This window comes from Nycticebus coucang, chromosome 10 (assembly GCF_027406575.1).
Source record: "Nycticebus coucang isolate mNycCou1 chromosome 10, mNycCou1.pri, whole genome shotgun sequence".
Lineage (NCBI taxonomy): Eukaryota > Metazoa > Chordata > Mammalia > Primates > Lorisidae > Nycticebus > Nycticebus coucang.
In genome coordinates, this window is record NC_069789.1 from 69813871 (window position 1) to 69833405 (window position 19535).

General features: G+C 38.9%; 1 protein-coding gene across 1 annotated transcript; it reads right to left on the reverse strand.

Annotated features, from left to right (window-relative positions):
• Positions 1–270: 270 nt before the first annotated feature.
• On the reverse strand, positions 271–5122 carry RGS1 (regulator of G protein signaling 1). The gene is made up of 5 exons (XM_053607644.1): positions 4925–5122; positions 4478–4558; positions 4125–4186; positions 2282–2445; positions 271–1205 (listed from the first exon to the last, which is right to left on the reverse strand). Exons 1-5 carry the CDS (start codon positions 5059–5061, stop codon positions 1020–1022), a joined length of 630 nt encoding a protein of 209 aa, XP_053463619.1. The 5' UTR covers positions 5062–5122; the 3' UTR covers positions 271–1019.
• Positions 5123–19535: the final 14413 nt, after the last annotated feature.

The following is a 19535-nucleotide window of genomic DNA, read 5'->3' on the forward strand; positions in this document are numbered from 1 at the left end:
TAAACTTTCTGGGTCTTCGCTTTCATTGCTACAAACATTAAATGAGAAAATACATCTGAGTTTTATAAATTTAAATCACAATAAAATGTGTTGTTGATTATATTATTTCTTGAAATAACTTTTCTGTCCCCTTTTTAAAGACCTCTTCAGTTTCTCATTGATTCCAAGCTCAACTACATTTGTATGATTTTTTTTGCATTATGATAGCAGGTAGAAAACTGATGAATTCTGTCCAATTTAACACATAAAACACAGTATTAATTTAATAATAGTTTTAGAACTTGAAGACATGCTAGACAGGGGATTCTTTCTTGCTTTTTATAATCCAAGGAATAAATGCTAGCTTTTTAAAATAGCAAGGAAATGTGCACAGAAATTGCTTTTATATTTTAATACAAAACTCATATTTTTCTTAGCACTGATAATTTAATTTACAGATATATTTTAACTTTCTGGTGTTAAGAGCAATAGCTCAAGTTAAATACACTGTTTTCTTCATCTTGTCCAAGCCAAAAACAATCAAATAAACAAAATAACACCTAAAAAGCTTTGTGTCAATGAATGGCAATTTTAAAAGACATCTATTTCAACTAATTTTCTAAATTAATAAGATTTCAGCAGCTCAATACAAATGCTATATAATAATATGCAGCATAAATTTCAATTGACCTTGGAGCTTATAGCTTATTGTAATCAGTTTAATAACCTTTGTTCACAGTGTCTGTGTAACTGGAGCTGCCCAGCCTTCTTGGTCCTGAGGGATTTTCTAATACAGAGTTCCACCCTTTTGTATGACAGTACCATTGGATCTCCCCTCTATAGTCTTTCAGTTGTCATATTGCATGTGCTTCTTCAACTCGCTGCCTGGATAACTTCCATGTTAATCCATCCTCAGTCATTTGTTCGTCCTTGGGCCTGTTAAGTCACCCAAAAGGCCAAGTCGTCCACCCAAGGAGCCAAACTGGCACATGCCTTCTGTACTTGATACCATCTTTTAATTCCTTTCAGCTTAGAACCAGTCATTTTAGGCTATTAGCCTGAAGGTCATTTAGGAGATTCAAGTAAATATCTGATTTGAGGAATCTGGGATAAGAGTCCTTTTCCATAAGAGTAAATATGATTTTTTGAGCTTCATCAAAACACGTGGGTGTGGGTGCTTTAATCTTCTTGGCTGTAGATTCTCGAGTGTGGAAGTCAATATTGATCTAAAAAGAAATCATTATTGGTTGATATACACTTCTTATTTATAGCAAATGTTATGATGTTGCTGTGTCTTTTGAAAAAAGTGATTTTAAGGCTTCATTTAAATCAGGTTGACTATCTTTTGAATGCTTTTTCTAAATGAGCCCTATACTAGGAATGGAGGAGATAGAAAGAACTATCACAAAAAGGTCTTTGCTCCAAGATAAAGTATAACTGGGAGATGTAAAAGAAGAAAACTTGAAAAATTTAAATGTCCAAACTAGGTAGTACATAAATTGCAAGTAGTGATGTGGGCATTTAAGATTTATACGAGGAGGTAGCTCTCTGTGCAGCTATTTTTTTTTCTTAGACCTCTCAGACAGGGGTCCTCAAACTTTTTAAACAGGGAGCCAGTTCACTGTCCCTCAGACCTTTGGAGGGCTAGACTATAGTTTAAAAAAAAACTATGAACAAATTCCTATGCACACTGCACATATCTTATTTTGAAGTAAAAAAACAAAACGGGAACAAATACAATCACACCACCTCATGTGGCCCGCGGGCCCTAGTTTGAGGACCCCTGACTGAAGGTGATAATACCGATAACTGGAAATGTATTTTGCTGCTGTGATTGTATATGTCAAACTAATCTGCATTTTTATCCTTATCTGAGATGGAATAGTTCATTAAGAACTCCTTGACATGAAATTCTGGCCACTAGGTGGCGCCTGTGGCTCAAGGAGTAGGGCACCGGCCCCATACTGGAGGTGATAGGTTCAAACCTGGCCCCAGCCAGAAACTGCTACAAAAAAGAAAAAAAGAAAGAAAGAAATTCTGGCCACTGTCACCATACTCCTCCCCCTACCTCCATCATATTAGCTAGTTTTGCAAAATCAACGTTTTCATCATACTGTGAGGAAATCTTCACAAATACAAAAATTTAGATATTGGTTACACTGAACTATATTTATAGACCTAAATATATAGAAAGAAAATCATGATAACCATAAAGGATTTCATCTTGTTATATATGTTAAATGTCGTTTCTGTATCTAAGTTCATTTTCAAAGAAATCAGTGCTAATGAACTTCATACTCACTTGTTTAGCAGCATCTGAATGCACAAAAGCTTTATAGATCTTCTCGGCTTTGCAACGCAACAGATCAGATTCTGTTTTTTTGTAGTCTTCACAAGCCAGCCAGAACTCAATATTCTCCTCACTGAACTCTGATTTTAAGAAATTTCCAAAGACATCTTGACCAGCTAAAAGAAAGGAGATTAAAATAATTAATTGAGCCAACTAGTGAATAAATTGAAGAAGAAATTTGTAAGAAAAAATACTATTTATTGCCTTCCTTTTGTAAAAAGGTAAGATATGGCTGATGCTGAAATAGCTGTGTCACAGTTTGCAGAGATGGGGAAGCTTTAGACTTTCTTTCATTCATAGAAAAAGAATCTGGGGCCAAACAAATTTGTCCACAGTCATACAGCTGCTTAGTTTTGACTATGGAACAGCCTCTTTTCTTATGTATAATCACTCTTAGCCAAAATGTAGAATATTTTAGGGAAGCAATCATTGGCAAAGGGCATTACTATCATATTGATAACTAACAAATATAATTTCCCCATCTAATTCATATTAGCCAGAAAATATTAGGCCTACATATTAGTATTATCTATGTACATCATTACTGATTATATTAGCTAGTGTTTACTAAGACTTTTATAGAGGCAGTTTCTAGGCCATTTACTTATTTTATTGAATTTTAAACTATGTCAGATAATAAGATAGAAGAACTAGATTGAGCTATTTGATTCTCAAGCAAGGGTCTTTAGGGTGTTGGTGGGGAGAAGTGGTTCTTATCAACATCTCTGAACAAGGTCCTAAGCCCAGTAAAATTGCATTACCCTTGACAAGGAGAAGGCAAGCTGATTTTATTCTTAACCTTCTCTCACCAGAAAATCCCCACGAGGCCACAAGACCCTTTGTGTTTAAAAATTCTTTTATCATGTCTATGTGTATACCATATGTCATGTTATATACACTATAATTATTTAGTTAACCCTATCTCCCTGACCTTCAAGGCAGTAAGGGATCTTATTTAAAATTGTACTTAAAAATCTTTAATAGTAAATACTTAGTTCCTCTAAAATGCCTACCACATGAACCAGAAAATTAATGAATATATGAATGATAAATAACTAATTAAATGAACGTATCCTAGTCTTACCACCCAACTGTACCAAAGTGCATTCTGTAAGCAGCTTTCAGAATCATATTTCACGTGTTGAGATATTGATATTTGGCTTACTTTTAAAACCTTTAAACTTCAAACCCCCAGCACAATATTTAATTTTATTTCTGTAGGGATCCATGGAAAAACATCTAATGGTGTTGGCAGATTTGTCTAAAAGCATGCTAAGTGTGGATCATAAAGTTTGTGTGCAATTTAAAATTGCACTAAGGGCGGTGCCTGTGGCTCAGTGAGTAGGGCGCCGGCCCCATATGCCAAGGGTGGTGGGTTCAAACCCAGCCCCGGCCAAACTGCAACAAAAAAATAGCCGGGCGTTGTGGCGGGCGCCTGTAGTCCCAGCTGCTCGGGAGGCTGAGGCAAGAGAATCGCGTAAGCCCAAGAGTTAGAGGTTGCTGTGAGCCGTGTGGTGCCACGGCACTCTACCCAAGGGCGGTACAGTGACACTCTGTCTCTACAAAAAAAAAAAGAAAAAAAAATTGCACTAAAATTGCACTAAAATTACACATGGATTTTATGACCACCCTGTTTACAAAGGGGCATGTGTACTATGCCAAAGTTATCAGTGATCACAGAAAAACTACAACTTTTGCACACTATCCTACCTAGAATACAATATTTAACTGGATGCATCTAATCGATTAGGGTACTGAGCTGAATCTAGAAACATTGTAATTCATCTATACTTACTTTGGTTGGCAAGAAGTTTTTCCAGAGATTGAGACCACTGCGTTACTTCAGCAGCAGAAAGTCTGTAGGGAAAAAAAAATTATGTAAATTAGTAAGATTTTTGGCAATAAAGTTTGAAAAATGCTAAATAGATAAAAATCTGACAGAGAGAAAAAATAGCAAATATGTGTGTATGCACGTTTGTATTTAATTTATGTTTGCACTAATGCAGTCTAATATTATTTGACATGTTACTTAAAAGAAATGAAGTCTAATATGTACAGTATTAATCTCTTCCTAGCATAAAGACAGTGCTAAATGCATAGGCTACTCTTGTAAATAATAATGATAGTTTTATAAGTTAGTGTACATACATTTCCCTGGACTTGGAAGGTTTCATTCCAGATTCCAGATGTGGGATCAGAGATCTCAGGTACGCTTTCATGTCCATTCCACTACAAAAGACACAAACGTGAATATTCATATTTCTTCACTAGAATTCATCACGTTTATAAGAAGAAAAAATATGCAATAGATGATAGTAAAAGGCAATAATAAAAATAGTTGATACAACATTTTGCTATATTAAGATAAAGCTCATTTTTATAAGCCAATCTCTAGAAAAAAATTACCATCTAATATAATGTTGTATCCTGATTTATATTTTAGCACAACTGAACATTACTTATAACTCACAATGAGGAATTGCTCTGATCCGGGCAAACTAAATGCTCACGTTCTCTTCCATTCTTCCTCAATCCTTTAGCCATTCAAGAAAACCTACATTAAAATTCACCAAGTGAGATCCTGAATGAACTTACAAAGTCTTTGGCCTCCTTTTTTGCGTTTTGTCATCTAGAAGTGAATGTCCAGTTTCTTTCAATTCTTTAGGGTTAGCAGAGAAGAACATTCCTGGCATTCTGTCTAACTCTGACGTGGAGATGGCTGCTGCTCGCATGGTCTTCTTACTGCAAATATTGGCTAGGCGATGTCTCTGCTGCTTTATATAGTGAGGGCAGCCAGGCGCTTGCTGTTCAAAGGAGCCTGTTTATCAAGTGATATTACCACAGACACTGGAAGTTCCCCTTTTCTTGGTGTGTTGTGACGTGTATCTTGAAAAAAAAAAAAGCATACAGTGATGGCTTCTCGTTGAAACTTAACCAAATGAGAACAGGTCACTTGATTAGAAGGAAAGAAAATTAAACATTCAGAGGCACACACACGTACTACATGTCAGAGCATTGACAGCTTCAGGTTTTGGTTCCAGAAGATCCTTGCTTCCTCTTAAAAGCTGTACATTCCAGTCAAATGTTTCATTTGGTGTGTTAATTGTATCACACAGAAGCTCAACATTAGAGTCATGTGCCCCTTTATGCTTTGGATAATCTTTGACTACAAAATTCATCTGATGACAATATTTTATTTTATTTTATTTATTTACTTTTATTGTTGGGGATTCATCCAGGGTACAAGAAACCCAGGTTACATTGATTGCATTTGTTAGGTAAGGTCCCTCTTACAATTGTGTCTTGCCCCCAAGAGGTGTGTCACACACCGAGACCCCACCTCCCTCCATCCTTCCCTCTCTCTCTCCATTCCCCACCCCCAGCCCCACCATGTACTAGGTCATGAATTGTCCTAATATCAAAATTAAATACATAGGATTCATGATGACAATATTTTTAAAGTGTGTTTTTTTTTTTTTTCAGGAAGCAGTGCTAAGTAAACAAATACTTACTGTTTGATTATTTTTGCACCTGTCTGGTGGGAAGGAGAGTTAGGAAAGGTCATTTTCATGTTTTCCCAATCTGGGTTGCATCTTTATTTCTACGGCAGGAAATTTCCGTGTTAGTGTTTTCAAGGTGCATGCTAAGAATCCTACTGGTGCCATATGTAATAGTTTTAAGGGGTACACAGTTTTTAATATTATTTTTTTTAAATAAATTATTTTTTTTATTGTTAAATCATAGCTGTGTACATTAGTGCAATCAAGGGGTACAATGTGCTGGTTTCATATACAATCTGAAATATTCTCATCAAACTATTCAACGTAGCCTTCATGGCATTTTCTTAGTTATTGTATGTAGGCATTTGTATTCTGCATTTAGTAAGTTTCCCCTGTACCTATTCTAAGATGCAATATTATTTTAATGTTTATTAGCAATATAATTAATGTACCATACTAATTTTTGTATATTACTGCTTAAGAAAAGAATAAGTTTGTCTGTGTCCCCGGCTAGTCCAGAGCTGGGTGAGTGAGCCAGCGCCTGGCCTGAAGTGTTGGGGGAAGATTAGCCCCGCAGCGATCCTTTCTGCTCTTGTTCTTGCAACACCAGGTCCCCACGAAAGCGGCGGTGGCGGCGCCAGGGTAGAGTTGATGGCTCTAGAGAGTCTCATAGAGATGGGCTTCTCCTGGGGACGCACGGAGAAGGCTCTGGCTCTCATAGGCATCGAGGCTGTGATGGACTGGTTGATGGAACACGAAGATGACCCTGATGTGGACGAGCCTCTTGGACATATCCCAGGACGGGAACCCACCTTTTCAGGACCTGGGTCTGCTGCTGGAGAAGGCTTTAAAAAAAAAAAAAAGAAAAGAAAAGAATAAGTTAAATAAAAGCAAATCCATAAATAAAAGTATGACTAACACACAGATGTGATATCTAAGAATATTGATATTAAAATCACACAGTATCTGAGGAAAAACTACTTAAGGCAAAATAAAAATATATTTACATAGACCAAAAGTGTATACTCCTTAGGTGATGATCTTCCAAATTTTGTCAGTATCTCTAGAGAGATGTAGTCTAGTTTAATTAATATTAAAGTTTTTTAAAAAACCTAAGGAACTGAAGGACTAATTATTTATTAGGGCAGAGGGTTTTAGTGAAATAGAAGCTTACAGAGTTTACACGGCATGGCTTATTTATACAGCATCCAGTTCAACTTAAACATCTTTTGCCCCAGAAAGGACAACAGCCTTTACTTAAAAAGGCTTCTGATGGTGTGAGGTAAAGCTGATAAAAGGGAAGAGAGTATTAATTTTTCTGTGTTGGTTTTATCATCAAGATAAAAAATATTTGAAGGAAGCACATTCACAAGTTTATAAAAATCACTTGCACAGAGTCATAAATGTCAACAGCATGACCTTATTAATTGTATGTAACATGCATAATTATGTGTTAGTTGAAAGATAACAGGGTGCATTAAGAAAGAGTACTTGCCAGATGAGCTCACCGCTTCGCGAATGACCTAAACAACACTGATGGGGCACACGGGCGGATGGCATAGAGACCTGTGTTTGAGCGCTTCCTGTGGTTCAGTCCATGCTTACTTTCCTGTTAAAATCTTCAGCATTGCTCCGGTTTATCTAGTGATCTCTCACTCCACTAGATAATATGAAATTCTGTTAGAGAAAAATAAGTTAAAGGTTATTTTTAGTGGCCTACTATTATTATCATCCAAATACAGTACTGTTTTCAGAGTGTGCTTCTGCAGCCATAGTGCCTTTGGATGTTAACGAGCGTGACAGTGAGAGCAGCAGCAGAAGTTAGGGGACCCAGTCAGTCTGGGAAAGGTGGGTTCCTGACTTGTTAAAAAGCCAGACCTTCTTTAGAGAGGGAAAATAGTTTTCTGAAATAATGTTCTCTGACATCAGCTCAGGAACCTCTCACATGGCTTCAAAATACATTTTGCGTCTTCTGAATTAAAAAACTGCTTTAAACCTCCCAACATTTTGCTACCCTAATCCAGATTTTTAAGCTAAATATTTACAACTGGATGCTTTCAAGCTCATATAGAGAAATAAACTCCTGAAAGAGGGAGCCCTTCTAAAATACCTGTATCCCAATTGGCTGTTGAAGCGTCTCAGGGGCACGCTAATGTAGCTGTTCTCCAAAAGGCTGCTTGCTGGCCCTTGCACATTCTGCAGAATGTGGCAAATTTGGTCGAGAGGTACCAGCCATGGCAGATGAGTCCATGATCGGGCATTGAAAGTTTCCTATCAATCTCACACAGAGTGTCATAAACTGTAAAAATGAACTGTCCTAGCAACTTTATTGAATCAATGACTTGGGTTGAGATTGTAGAGGACTTCAAAAAAGCCAGAAGAAGAAACAGTGGCTTTCACAGCAATCTGGGTTTTATTTTTCCTGTGTGAAATTGTGCTTAAGTATTTAGTTTGGAGTCCTAAGAAAAGGAAATCTTCATGCATATTCATGTAGTCTTATTGTTATCTTTTAAAAAAATAAAAGATAGACTTTATATTTTTGTTCTAAGTTTATAGCAAAACCAAGCGGAAAGTACAGAGGGTTCTCACATGCATTCCACCTCTCGCCCTGCCCCAAACTCTGCTACCATCACCATCCCTCATCAGTGTGATATATTTGTTACAAATAATGACCCTGTAGTGATGCATCTTTATTATCTAAAATCTATACTTCACATTGGAGTTCACTCTTGATGCTGTGCATTCTCTGGATGTTGACAAATGGATCATGGCAAGCATCCCCCATTATAGTAGCAACAGGATAGTTTCTTTGTCCTAAAATTCCCAATGTTGTATTTTAAGATACCAATCAGATTGGTTCAATAAAACATTTCAGATTGTAGCTATCAATTTTTATGGCAAAAATGGGGGAACTTATTATTTTTGCAGAGCTGACTTTATCTTTTGGTTCTATTTACTCCAGCTACCTGAATACCAGTAGGGAATGCTTTGCGTAATGGCATTTTCAACCTTACTATTAATGTTGATTGAGCCATTAGTATATTGCCAAAATTTTGTTGTGGATATTAGAAATTGTGGGACAAGGGACAATGATAAATATAAAACTATATCTTAAAAATAAAAACATGTCCTTTTGGAAAGATGTTTGGAGAACACTTAGAGATCTAAAAATAGACCTGCCATTCGATCCTATTATTCCTTTACTAGGTATATGCCCAGAAGACTAAAAATCACAATATGATAAAGACATCTGTACCAGAATGTTTATTGCAGCCCTATTCATAATTGCTAAGTCATGGAAGAAGCCCAAGTGCCCATCGACCCACGAATGGATTAATAAATTGTGGTACATGTATACCATGGAATATTATGCAGCCTTAAAGAAACATGGAGACTTTACCTCTTTCATGTTTACATGGATGGAGCTGGAACATATTCTTCTTGGCAAAGTATCTCAAGCATGGAAGAAAACGTATCCATGTACTCAGACCTACTATGAAGCAAATCATAGCTTTCATATGAAGGCTATAACCCAACTATAGCACAAGAATATGGGGAAAGGGCCAAGGGAGGGGAGGAAAGGGAGGAGGGTGTAGAGGAGGGAGGGTAATTGGTGGGGCCACACCTACGGTGCATCTTAGAATGGGTACAGGCGAAACTTACTAAATGCAGAATACGAACGTCTTCATACAATAACTAAGAAAATGCCATGAAGGCTATATTAAACAGTTGGATGAAAATATTTCAGATTGTATATGAAAACAGCACATTGTACCCCTTGATTGCACTAATGTACACAGCTATGATTTAATAAAAAAATAAAAACATGTCTACACTGGATGTGTCTGTGGCATGAACAGATATTTTGACCCACTGAAACAAAATATCTTACTTCAACAAATTTTAATTGCACTCTCAGAATGTATCAGACACAAGTTACTATGAATACAAAGAGGAATGAATCTCCGCCCTAATGGTTTACAGTCCAGTAAGGCAGACGGACACAAGGGAGAGATTCCATCAGAGAGGAATCTACTGAGGAAAGAACACAGAAGGATGATGAACTCTGGAAGTACGGGACAGAAAGCAAAGTGCTGCTGCACTTACTACAAAATCAACACGTATCTGTTCTTTGCCCCTTTCTGCGTTGCACTCAGCACTCCTTGGAAAGTTCAAAATGCTGCAAGGGAGACACTTTGGTCTTCAGCAAGCAGACACCTTGTACATGTTTAAAGTTCATGGGAGAATGGATCCTGTATGTAGACATGAAACTTTGCAAACTCTAAATGAGGCCTAGACAGCTTTGTTGAATTAGCATAACCATTCAGTGGTTAGGGAATTGAGACTACCTGGATCTTTGATGGCTCCTGACTACCCTGGCTCACTACCTGGTTCTTTTTTGGTTCCTGCAGCATCCAGGTTCTTTAAGGCTTATAGGCAGGGCTACCAGCAGTGTTTCAGCTAAATTTCATAAAGTTTACTTGAGAAAGCTTCAACAAAGATGAGTTCGGAAAGATTTTTCTCTGTGTATGTAGAGTGCAAACAGTAACTTTGAATAATTTTTAAATGAAAAGATTAAACATTTTAGACTTGCTTATGATTTCATTTTCTATAATAAAGAAAACTGAAATCTGGTGAGTTTTACTAAGAGCAAATACCTGCAACTCGGTGAAATTCAATAATCTCAGTAAATGCAACTGAGCAAGATAAGGATCTAGTTTCTTTTTCTCATCCTGTTCTAGTCTTAAGGTCAACAAAAAATACCTCCTTTCTATAAATTTAGAGTTTATAAGAAAATGGCATGTGAGACTATCAGTGAACTGGGCTCATGCCTTCCTATAATCCTCATTCACCCTAAATTTCACCTTAGCAATTAAATTCTCATGAATAAGCTAATTCTCCAAGTCTTCTTGAAAATACTAATGAAATCCTAGATTAATATTGTGTCTGAAATAGTTCACATTTGATTGATTTTTACTTTTTATTACCCTATCACAGTGGTTCTCAACCTTCCTAATGCCTTGACCCTTTAGTACAGTTCCTGATGTTGTGGTGAACCCCAACCATAAAATTATTTTCATTGCCACTGTAATGTTGCTACTGTTATGAATCTTAATGTAAATATCTGATATGTAGGATGTATTTAGGCGAACCCTGTGAAAAGGTCATTTGACCCCCAAAGGGGTTGCGACCCCCAGGTTGAGAACCGCTGCTCTATCATTTGTAATTTTTTCAACAGGGGAGAGTAGTCACGTCTTACTGTTGACCATGCTTTGCAGCTAAAATCTGACAGGTACTGAAGCCAGTCCCTTAATCCCAGATCCAAATACATGGACAACTATGCTAAAGGAACACTGATGCATTATTGGTATGGGATGTTCTATTGCATGACAGAAATGCAAAAGCAGAGGGGTTGAAAGATTAGCATGCAGAGGATTTGTAAAGGAAGGTCTATTTCAAACATTAGGGAAAGACTTCAATAAGTGTTTATAAGAACTTTTTAAGTTTCTAATGACACCATTTCATCGATTTGTCTCTATTCACACTACTAACCATTGAAGTGATTAATAGTGACAACTATTTGCTTTAATTTTTTTTCCAGTTATTTATATGATTTTCTTAGAAAGTTGCATCAGGTCACCTGATATGCTATAGTCTTTCCAGAGCCACACCACCTGTTGCTCAGGAATACCTTAACTGGCTTTCTTCATGTTCTCTCTAATGCTTTGCTTTTGTGTCTGTTTATATATTTATTCTTTACTAAGTATTGAGGTCAGACTTACTGGCTATTTGTTTCTAGTCGTATTCTTCCTGTTTGAGAAATTACCTTTAAGTGAACAGATAGTGACCACTCTTAGCGTGATTCTACTACTATTGTGGGTACAAGTGGTCTACGGTACTTCCCTTTTCCCTGTGCCTGCTCTGTCCCTTTTAATTACACTTGATTTAACATCTTACTTTTCATTTCTTTTTCAAAATACATGAAAGACTTTGAGCCTGTTAAATCCTAGAGGCATCTTCACCTTGTTGGACTTCAAAGGATTGTGAGTTCAATTCTAAGCTATACCCTTTTCTTTTTCCTGTTGTGTGAATTTGATCAAATCAGCTAACTTCTCAATTTCCTCTGTGTAAAGGTCAAAGGTGATCATGAAGCAATTTGCAGCTGTGTAGGAAGAGCTCCTTTTGAGATTCTGCAGTCATCAAAGCTAGCCCCAGAAAAATTAGGATTTAGATAGAATTTGTTAAATGTTTTCCACCTTTCTTTGAATGTTACAGCCTTAACCTAGACTTATTCTTAAAACTCAGTATTTGCCAAGTTAAATGCTCCAAATGCAGGACTTCTTTTAGCACTGTAACTCTGCATTCCCTGGACCAGTGTTTCAGCCTGTGCGAGTGTGAGTGTGTGTATGTATGTATTTACTTTTCTTTTAGCTAGCTATATTTCTGCAAATTAATCTGTTGAACAAAATATACAAATGTGTGTTCAGATGTTAATAATGCGGAAATATCAGAGACTATTTCTGCTAACCCCAATCTAATTTTCTGGCCATCTGCTTTTTAGATACTCATAGCTGGGTATTGATACTACCCCCCCACCCCACCACCACCACTGTAGATCTTATCCAGCTCCAGGTTCTGAGCCAAGGATGGAAAAAGCTAAGTTATTTCAGATTGAATTGGAAGTAGTGGGAAGTCTCTGCTGTGGAAATATGCTGAGTTGTCTGCTGTTTTAGATGGAATTTTCGTGTTTGTGAGTATCAATAACCCCATTTTCAGTAATAAGTAGCGTAGGTAAATAGGAAGATAACTGGAAGTATCCTGGGGTACCTTAGGCAATGAAAGAAAATATTGGACAAACTAACTCCCAGACTGAGCTGGGGAGGTATGGGAGCTCAGAATATTTGTAAATTATGAATTTGTTGCAGACCAGAGCCGACTACAAATTGGGGAAATATGGCTGTCAGGAACTTGTGAGGCTTATATTTCATACATTCAAAGGTGGCAGAATCCTAAGGTGTAAAAAGTCTCTTCTCCTGTGTGTTTGTCTTGCTTTTCATTGGGTCATGGAAACAGAAAACCAGGGCAATACACTTGGTGGAAACTCAAAGTTAGAACAATCTCATAATCTTGTTTTATCTTTTGTCTCAGACAATGTGGAAGATCAGAAGATATAAACTTAGAAACTGTTGTCTTCTTTATGAAAATCAGGTAACTGTTACTGTCTTCTCTGGGTTGTCATTGTGGGGTTTTAAGTTCTATTCCATCATTATTTGACGTTTTGTTCATGCCCCTGTGGTTTTTCCCCCCTGTTGGTTCTGTTTGGAACAGGCTCTTAGTTGCAGCACTAAGATTTTAACATACCAAAACCAGCATGCAAAAAATTTGGAGAGAGCCCAGTTTGTGTGGAAGTTTGTCCCATTCTTCTAGCCTGGGGTTTCTTTTCTCATATTTGGATAAGCTAGGTCGAGGTATGTTTGCTGCCCCATGTGCAAGACTAAGCCTGTAATTTCAATACAGTGCGGTTAGTAAAGCTGATATTAAATCACAGCAGGAGGTTGGCACGTACAAGAAAGCAGGGAAGCAAGAACAGGGTGGGATAAGGATAAGAAATTTATAGTGTGGCTGGGAAGGTCTATGATGATCTCTGAAACTGATCTGCCCCTCTCCTGACTTCACTGCTCACTATGGAACAGACATTGATTCCCAAGAACACTGAAACCACTTCAGAATATGGTAGCTGCATCATGAATTATACGACCCTGTTTAGTCCTGGAAATCACATTCTTTAACAAAAGTATCTTATAAATGGTCACCTTCTGTAATTCATCATTTATATTGTTAGATGAATCATGATTCACCATTCATGAAAAATTAGAAGCTGCTGGGAAGATCTAAAATTATTAGTACATTAGAATTTTTCCCCCTTTACACAGAATTCCCCCTGCTTTGGGACAGTTTCAAAGACAATGGAGTAATACCAGGGAAAATGTCACCATTTCACTTCTCTTTTACAGAAAATTTGCATGTTGCCAGGTGCGGTGGCTCACGCCTGTAATCCTAGCACCCTGAGAGGCTGAGGCGGGTAGATTGCCTGAGCTCATGGGTTTGAGACCAGCCTGAGCCAGAGCAAGACCCTGTCTCTAAAAATAGTCAGGTGTTGTGTTGGGCGCCTGTAGTCCCAGCTACTCAGGAGGCTGAGGCAAGAGAATCGCTTGAGCCCAAGAGTTTGAGGTTGCCGTGAGCTATGACAGCACAGCACTCTACCGGGGACAACAAAGTGAGACTCTGTCTCAAAAAAAAAAAAAAAGAAAGAAAGAAAGAAAGAAAATTTGCATGTTTCACATAAAATATCACTTCAGAACTGATGATGAAATAGATTTGAAATATTGAGTCTTTCTTCTTTCCCTCCTCTCTTCCTTTCTTCCTTCTTTCCTGCTCTCTCTTCTTCCTATCTCTTTACTTTGCCTTTTCTGCTAAAACCTTTGTATTTTTGCACCAGGACTTTTTCTCCTTTATTTCTTCTTTCTTCTCTCTCTCTCTGTCTCTCTTTTTCTTTTGTTATTTCACTAACTTATTTCACTGTGAAATCTTACCTGAAGTCTTCCTTTATGAAATTAAGCTTTAAAAAACCATCATCACAGTGGGTACTTGAAAGCTTAGGGCTTCTGAGGGCTTTGTCTCCCGCATTTCAATACAATCTATGATCCTTCACTCATAGTCTATACACAACAAATTTCTTCTAAACAAGCTTTTTATATGATTTTTAACAGCTAAGAATGAGGCATGACTCTTGTTGAGACATATTTAAGGAAAATTGAAATGAGTTTTTCTAAGGTAGAAAATAGAGTTCAATAGAAAAAAATATTTTTTAGAATAAAAAATGCATATTTTGAACAGTGGCTATATGTGGATATAAATTCAACACTTCAAATCAGAGAGGCTTCTCCAAGCCAGTTTCAGATGCTAATGTCATTATCTTTTTATTAAGCTAGGGTACCATGAAAAAAATTATTTTATTTTATTTATTTATTTTTATTTGTGGTTTTTGGCCGGGGCTGGGTTTGAACCCGCCACCTCTGGCATATGGGGCCAGTGCCCTACTCCTTTGAGCCACAGGCACTGCCCGAAAAAAATTATTTTTAAACATTAATTTTTGAAGACCTTCCTGATACACCTAAAGTAAAAATCATAATTTTTATATACAGCCTTAGCTGTATTTTTTTTTTTTGGTAGAGACAGAGTCTCACTTTATGGCCCTCGGTAGAGTGCCGTGGCGTCACACAGCTCACAGCAACCTCCAACTCCAGGGCTTAGGCAATTCTCCTGCCTCAGCCTCCCAAGTAACTGGGACTCCAGGTGCCCGCCATAATGCCTGGCTATTTTTTTGTTGCAGTTTGGCCAGGCCCAGGTTTGAACCTGCCACTCTACCCACTGAGCCACAGGTGCCGTCCAAAATCAGAATTTTTTTTTTTTTGTAGAGACAGAGTCTCACTGTACCGCCCTCGGGTAGAGTGCCGTGGCGTCACACAGCTCACAGCAACCTCTAACTCCTGGGCTTAGGCGGTTCTCTTGCCTCAGCCTCCCAAGTAGCTGGGACTACAGGCGCCCGCCACAACGCCCAGCAATTTTTTTGTTGCCCCTCGGCATATGGGGCCGGCACCCTACTCACTGAGCCACGGGCGCCGCCCCAAAATCAGAATTTTTATAATGGTCTAGGGGGTCTTATGTGACTCTCCAGCCTCAGCATCTTCAATCCTCGCCTTCACTCACTTCCCTCCAGCCACACTGGCCTCCTGGCTGCTTCTCAACTCTCAGGCCCCTCTGGCCTCAGGGCTTTTACATTGACTCTTCTGCCTGGAATATCCCCAGATCTCCACTTGGTTAGCTTCTTCACTTCCTCAAGTTTTTGGTCAAATGTCACCTTCTCAAGGAGGCCTTCCATAACCATTGTAATTAAAACTGCAATTGGCCCCTTCTCATTCTGGCTCTCATTTTTCTTGGTCTGCTTTCTCCTCTCATTCTCCTTCATAGCTTCCAACCCACAGTGTAATATACAGTGTTATGTTTACACTTACTTTCTGTCCCTTCCCACTATAATAAAGAATTCATGAGGGCTGGATGCAGGGGCTCACTCCAAGCACTTGGGGCCAGGAGTTTGAGATAAGTCTGAACATCATAGTGAGATCTCATCTTTACAAAAAAGTAAACAAAACAAAACAAAACAAAAAACTCAGAAATCCATGAGGACATGGATCTTTGTTTGTTTCCCTCACATGTCCAGAATAGTATTAAAATATCTTATTGAATAAAAAGGTTAAGGGCTAAGACATATACTAATTTGTTCCAATTATTTAAAAAATGTTTATTAGGTGCTTCTTATTGTATGCTAGGAACTGTACCAGGATTTTAGGGAAACCAGAGGTGAATCTTTTTCTGGTGAGAAACGAGTGAATGGGAGATTTAAAAACACATGTTGTGTACAACATAGGATTGAGCATAGTGTATTCTGAGAGGATGTAAGGTGGTGCCTAACCTTCTATAGGCAGGGCCAAGAAGGATTCCTTCATTTCATTCACTGAAAAAATAATATTTCCTGGGAGGTGCCTGTGGCTCAAGGAGTAGGGCGCTGGCCTTATACTGGAAGTGGTGGGTTCAAACCCCAGCCCTGGCCAAAACTGCAAAAAAAACAAAACAAATAATATTTGCTATGTTCCAGTTACACTCCCAGGCACTTAAAAAAGAGGGAAGACTCAACAGGCATATGCCCTTTGCTCTGTCCCCTTCCCATCTGCCTGACAGCCATCAGGTTACCATGAGGTTTTCAAAGAGTAAAAGCCAGAGGCCAGGGATGGCTATAAAGAAATAAAGAAGGACCCGGGTCACTGATGGAATCATGAGGTCATATTTAAGCTTGATCAGCAGACCTCCAGATTTCTTGCTTATAAGAAAAATAAAATGATCAAATTTTTACCACTGTGCCTTGACTTATCATCCTCGAGAGAGAGTGTTTGACACTCAGCAATAAAGGAGAAGGAAATCAGCATATCTTCAATTACCTCCACCCTTCTTTCTCTTTCCAACATTGGTTACTTTGAGGGTTATTCTTAAGTGATTGGGACATGAGGAGCTGGAGAAGGACTATGGGTTCCAGCCTTCCCTGGAAGGAGTTCATGCTCCAGATAGAGATGAGGCAGTGAAAATCCCCAATTTTTTCTGATTTCTTTCTTCTGTAATTATGCATCACAGGCTTCTTTCCACAGAGCCTTCAAGGAGCAGCCGAGTACAGCAGACAAATAGAGATGTCCTTCAGCCTTTTCAGGCACAGACCCTGGCAAAAGCACAAAGCATATATCCCATGTAGAAAGCTTGCTGTGTGTTTGGGGCTACTCTGGATTCTAACCAGCATGTCAGCCCACGTGGCCACCAACGGCTCTGCTAATATCTCTTTGGCTCCCTAAGGTTTTTCTCTGTCTTGTCTAAGACCCCCATCCTCTGGTTGAGCTTGTGTGTAGCACATGTTTTTAGAGAAAATGAAATGGCCAGTGACCTCAGCCCAACTACAAAGGGCCTTTGCCTTCCTGAATTTTAATTCATCTAATTCTCTTTGTTTCTACAGATCTCTGATGTCTTTAAAAATATGACATTTTTGGCAATTGCTTTTTTGATTGCATTAGGAGAAATGTCCGACCTCTGCCTCTTATATTCTACTCAAAAACTGTAGTCACAATTGGGTGGTGCCTGTGGCTCAGTGGGTAGGGCACTGGCCCCATATGCCGAGGGCAGCGGGTTAAAACTTGGCCCCGGCTAAACAGCAACAAAAAAATAGCTGAGCGTTGTGGTGGGTGCTTGTAGTCCCAGCTACTCAGGAGGCTGAGGCAAGAAAATTGCCTAAACCTAGGAGTTGGAGGTTGCTGTGAGCTGTGATGCCACTGCACTCATAATTACAACTCATGGATTTAGTGAAATTTTGGGTGTGTTCTGGGATTCTACAGTGGGGAATCCCAGTGAATCGACTTCTCAAGCTCCCGAGGAAGGCTCCTCAGGCACGCTGTGCCAGGGCTCTGAGGGGCAAGGGTGCCTTCCCTATCATAATGTTACTTTGAAGAAGTACTGCTTACTGCTCTCATATACTTGCAGTGTCTTTTTTTTTTTTTTTTTTTTTTAAGACAGAGCCTCAAGCTGTCACCTGGGTAGAGTGCCATAGCATCACAGCTCATAGCAACCTCCAACTCCTGGGCTCAAGCGAGCCTCCTGCCTCCTCCCAAGTAGCTGGGATTACAGGCGCTTACCACAACGCCCGGCTATTTTTTTGGATGCAGTCAACATTGTTGTTTGGCGGGCTGGGGCTGGATTCGAACCCGTCACCTCAGGTGCATGTGGCTGGCGTCTTAGCTGCTTGAGCCACAGGCGCCGAGCCTGTAGTGTCTTAAAAATGCAAAACAGAACACAGTAAAGCTTAAATAGAACAGATTTTTAGAGAATATTAAAGAAAAGCCCCTCAAGTGTCTCACTGAGTTTTCTGTTGGATCCTTGTCGGGTTATCACAATTCACTTTCTCCTAAACACCCCCATGAGTTCCTGAGAAGATTAATCACATGGAGCAGAGTGAGTAGGAAGATGATATCATTTCATCTTTAAAGCAATCCTAGGAAGTTGATATAATTATTCCTGTTTGAGCTAAGGAAATAGAAGATGAAATAACTTCCCCAAGATCACACAGCTCATACGTGGTAGTTAATAAGAATGACAGAGATTTTGTCCTCATTCCATGCTCAGCCTGTGTCAGTCTCTGTTTCTCTGAACCAATGACCAGCTCTCTGTCTCGAGAAACTCTTTGTTCACTTAGCCAGTGGTCTAATTCAGCAGTGTCTGTTCCCAGCTCACCCTTCATCCCCCAGCAGTCTGGGGACTGACAGTGCCCTAACTCTTGCAAGGCCTTATTGGGGAAAACTTCTCATTTCCTTTAGTTTCACTTTCATTTTCTACCTTTTTCCCTTTTAAAGAAAAAGAAAACAAACACAACTTTATGTTTGAAGAGAAATAAATAAAAATGTTGCATCTGAAGCATCCCTCCTCCCCCTGATGTTTTTGTTCTCAATGATAGGAGGTTTTATATCCCAGTAGTTAAGGCTTCTCTGTTACTCTATACAAATGTAGGTTTTCATATCTTGGGGTCTGACTCTAATTTTCTTTTCAGAGATAGTGGCAAAAGGACACAGGACAAGGACACAGGACACACAGACATGCTCTCTAGTCTCTGCTGTGGAGCTTAGTCTTAACTGTTGCTTTAAGTCATTTGAAACCGAAGATAGGATGTCTCTAATAGAAAATATATTGGGTAGATTGCTATGAGATCCTGGCAAGTTACTCTTTGGATTCCACACCTGCAGGGAGCCAAGGATAGTGAAACTGGGCAGAGGTTGTGAAGTCACAAGAAAGGCCTTAGTCAATCCTGTGGTCATCCCTGATGCGAGGCCTGTCCTTCAGACTTTACTCACCTTGAGACAAGGGGGCTGTGACTTTAAATCTTTCAATGACGAGTTATGGGATGCAGGCTGCCTCTAAAAGGCAGATGGGACCTTGGGAGAGGTAGTTCTCTTTAGCAGAGGATAGACTTCAGAAGACATTTAGCCAAGAGGTATGTTAGTTGGTAATACTTTCAGCAGCTGGGGGCAATATGGGTGGTATATCATAGTCCTGTGCCA

Bases quoted from the DNA above. Each gene is read 5' to 3' on its own strand.
- RGS1 (XM_053607644.1), bottom strand. From the start codon at position 5,061: ATGCGAGCAGCAGCCATCTCCACGTCAGAGTTAGACAGAATGCCAGGA. The intron at 4,559-4,924 runs GTAAGTTCATTC...TGTCTTTTGTAG, and splicing joins AAAAGGAGGCCAAAGACTTT to TGGAATGGACATGAAAGCGT. The intron at 4,187-4,477 runs GTATGTACACTA...TTTTCCCTACAG, and splicing joins CCTTCCAAGTCCAGGGAAAT to ACTTTCTGCTGCTGAAGTAA.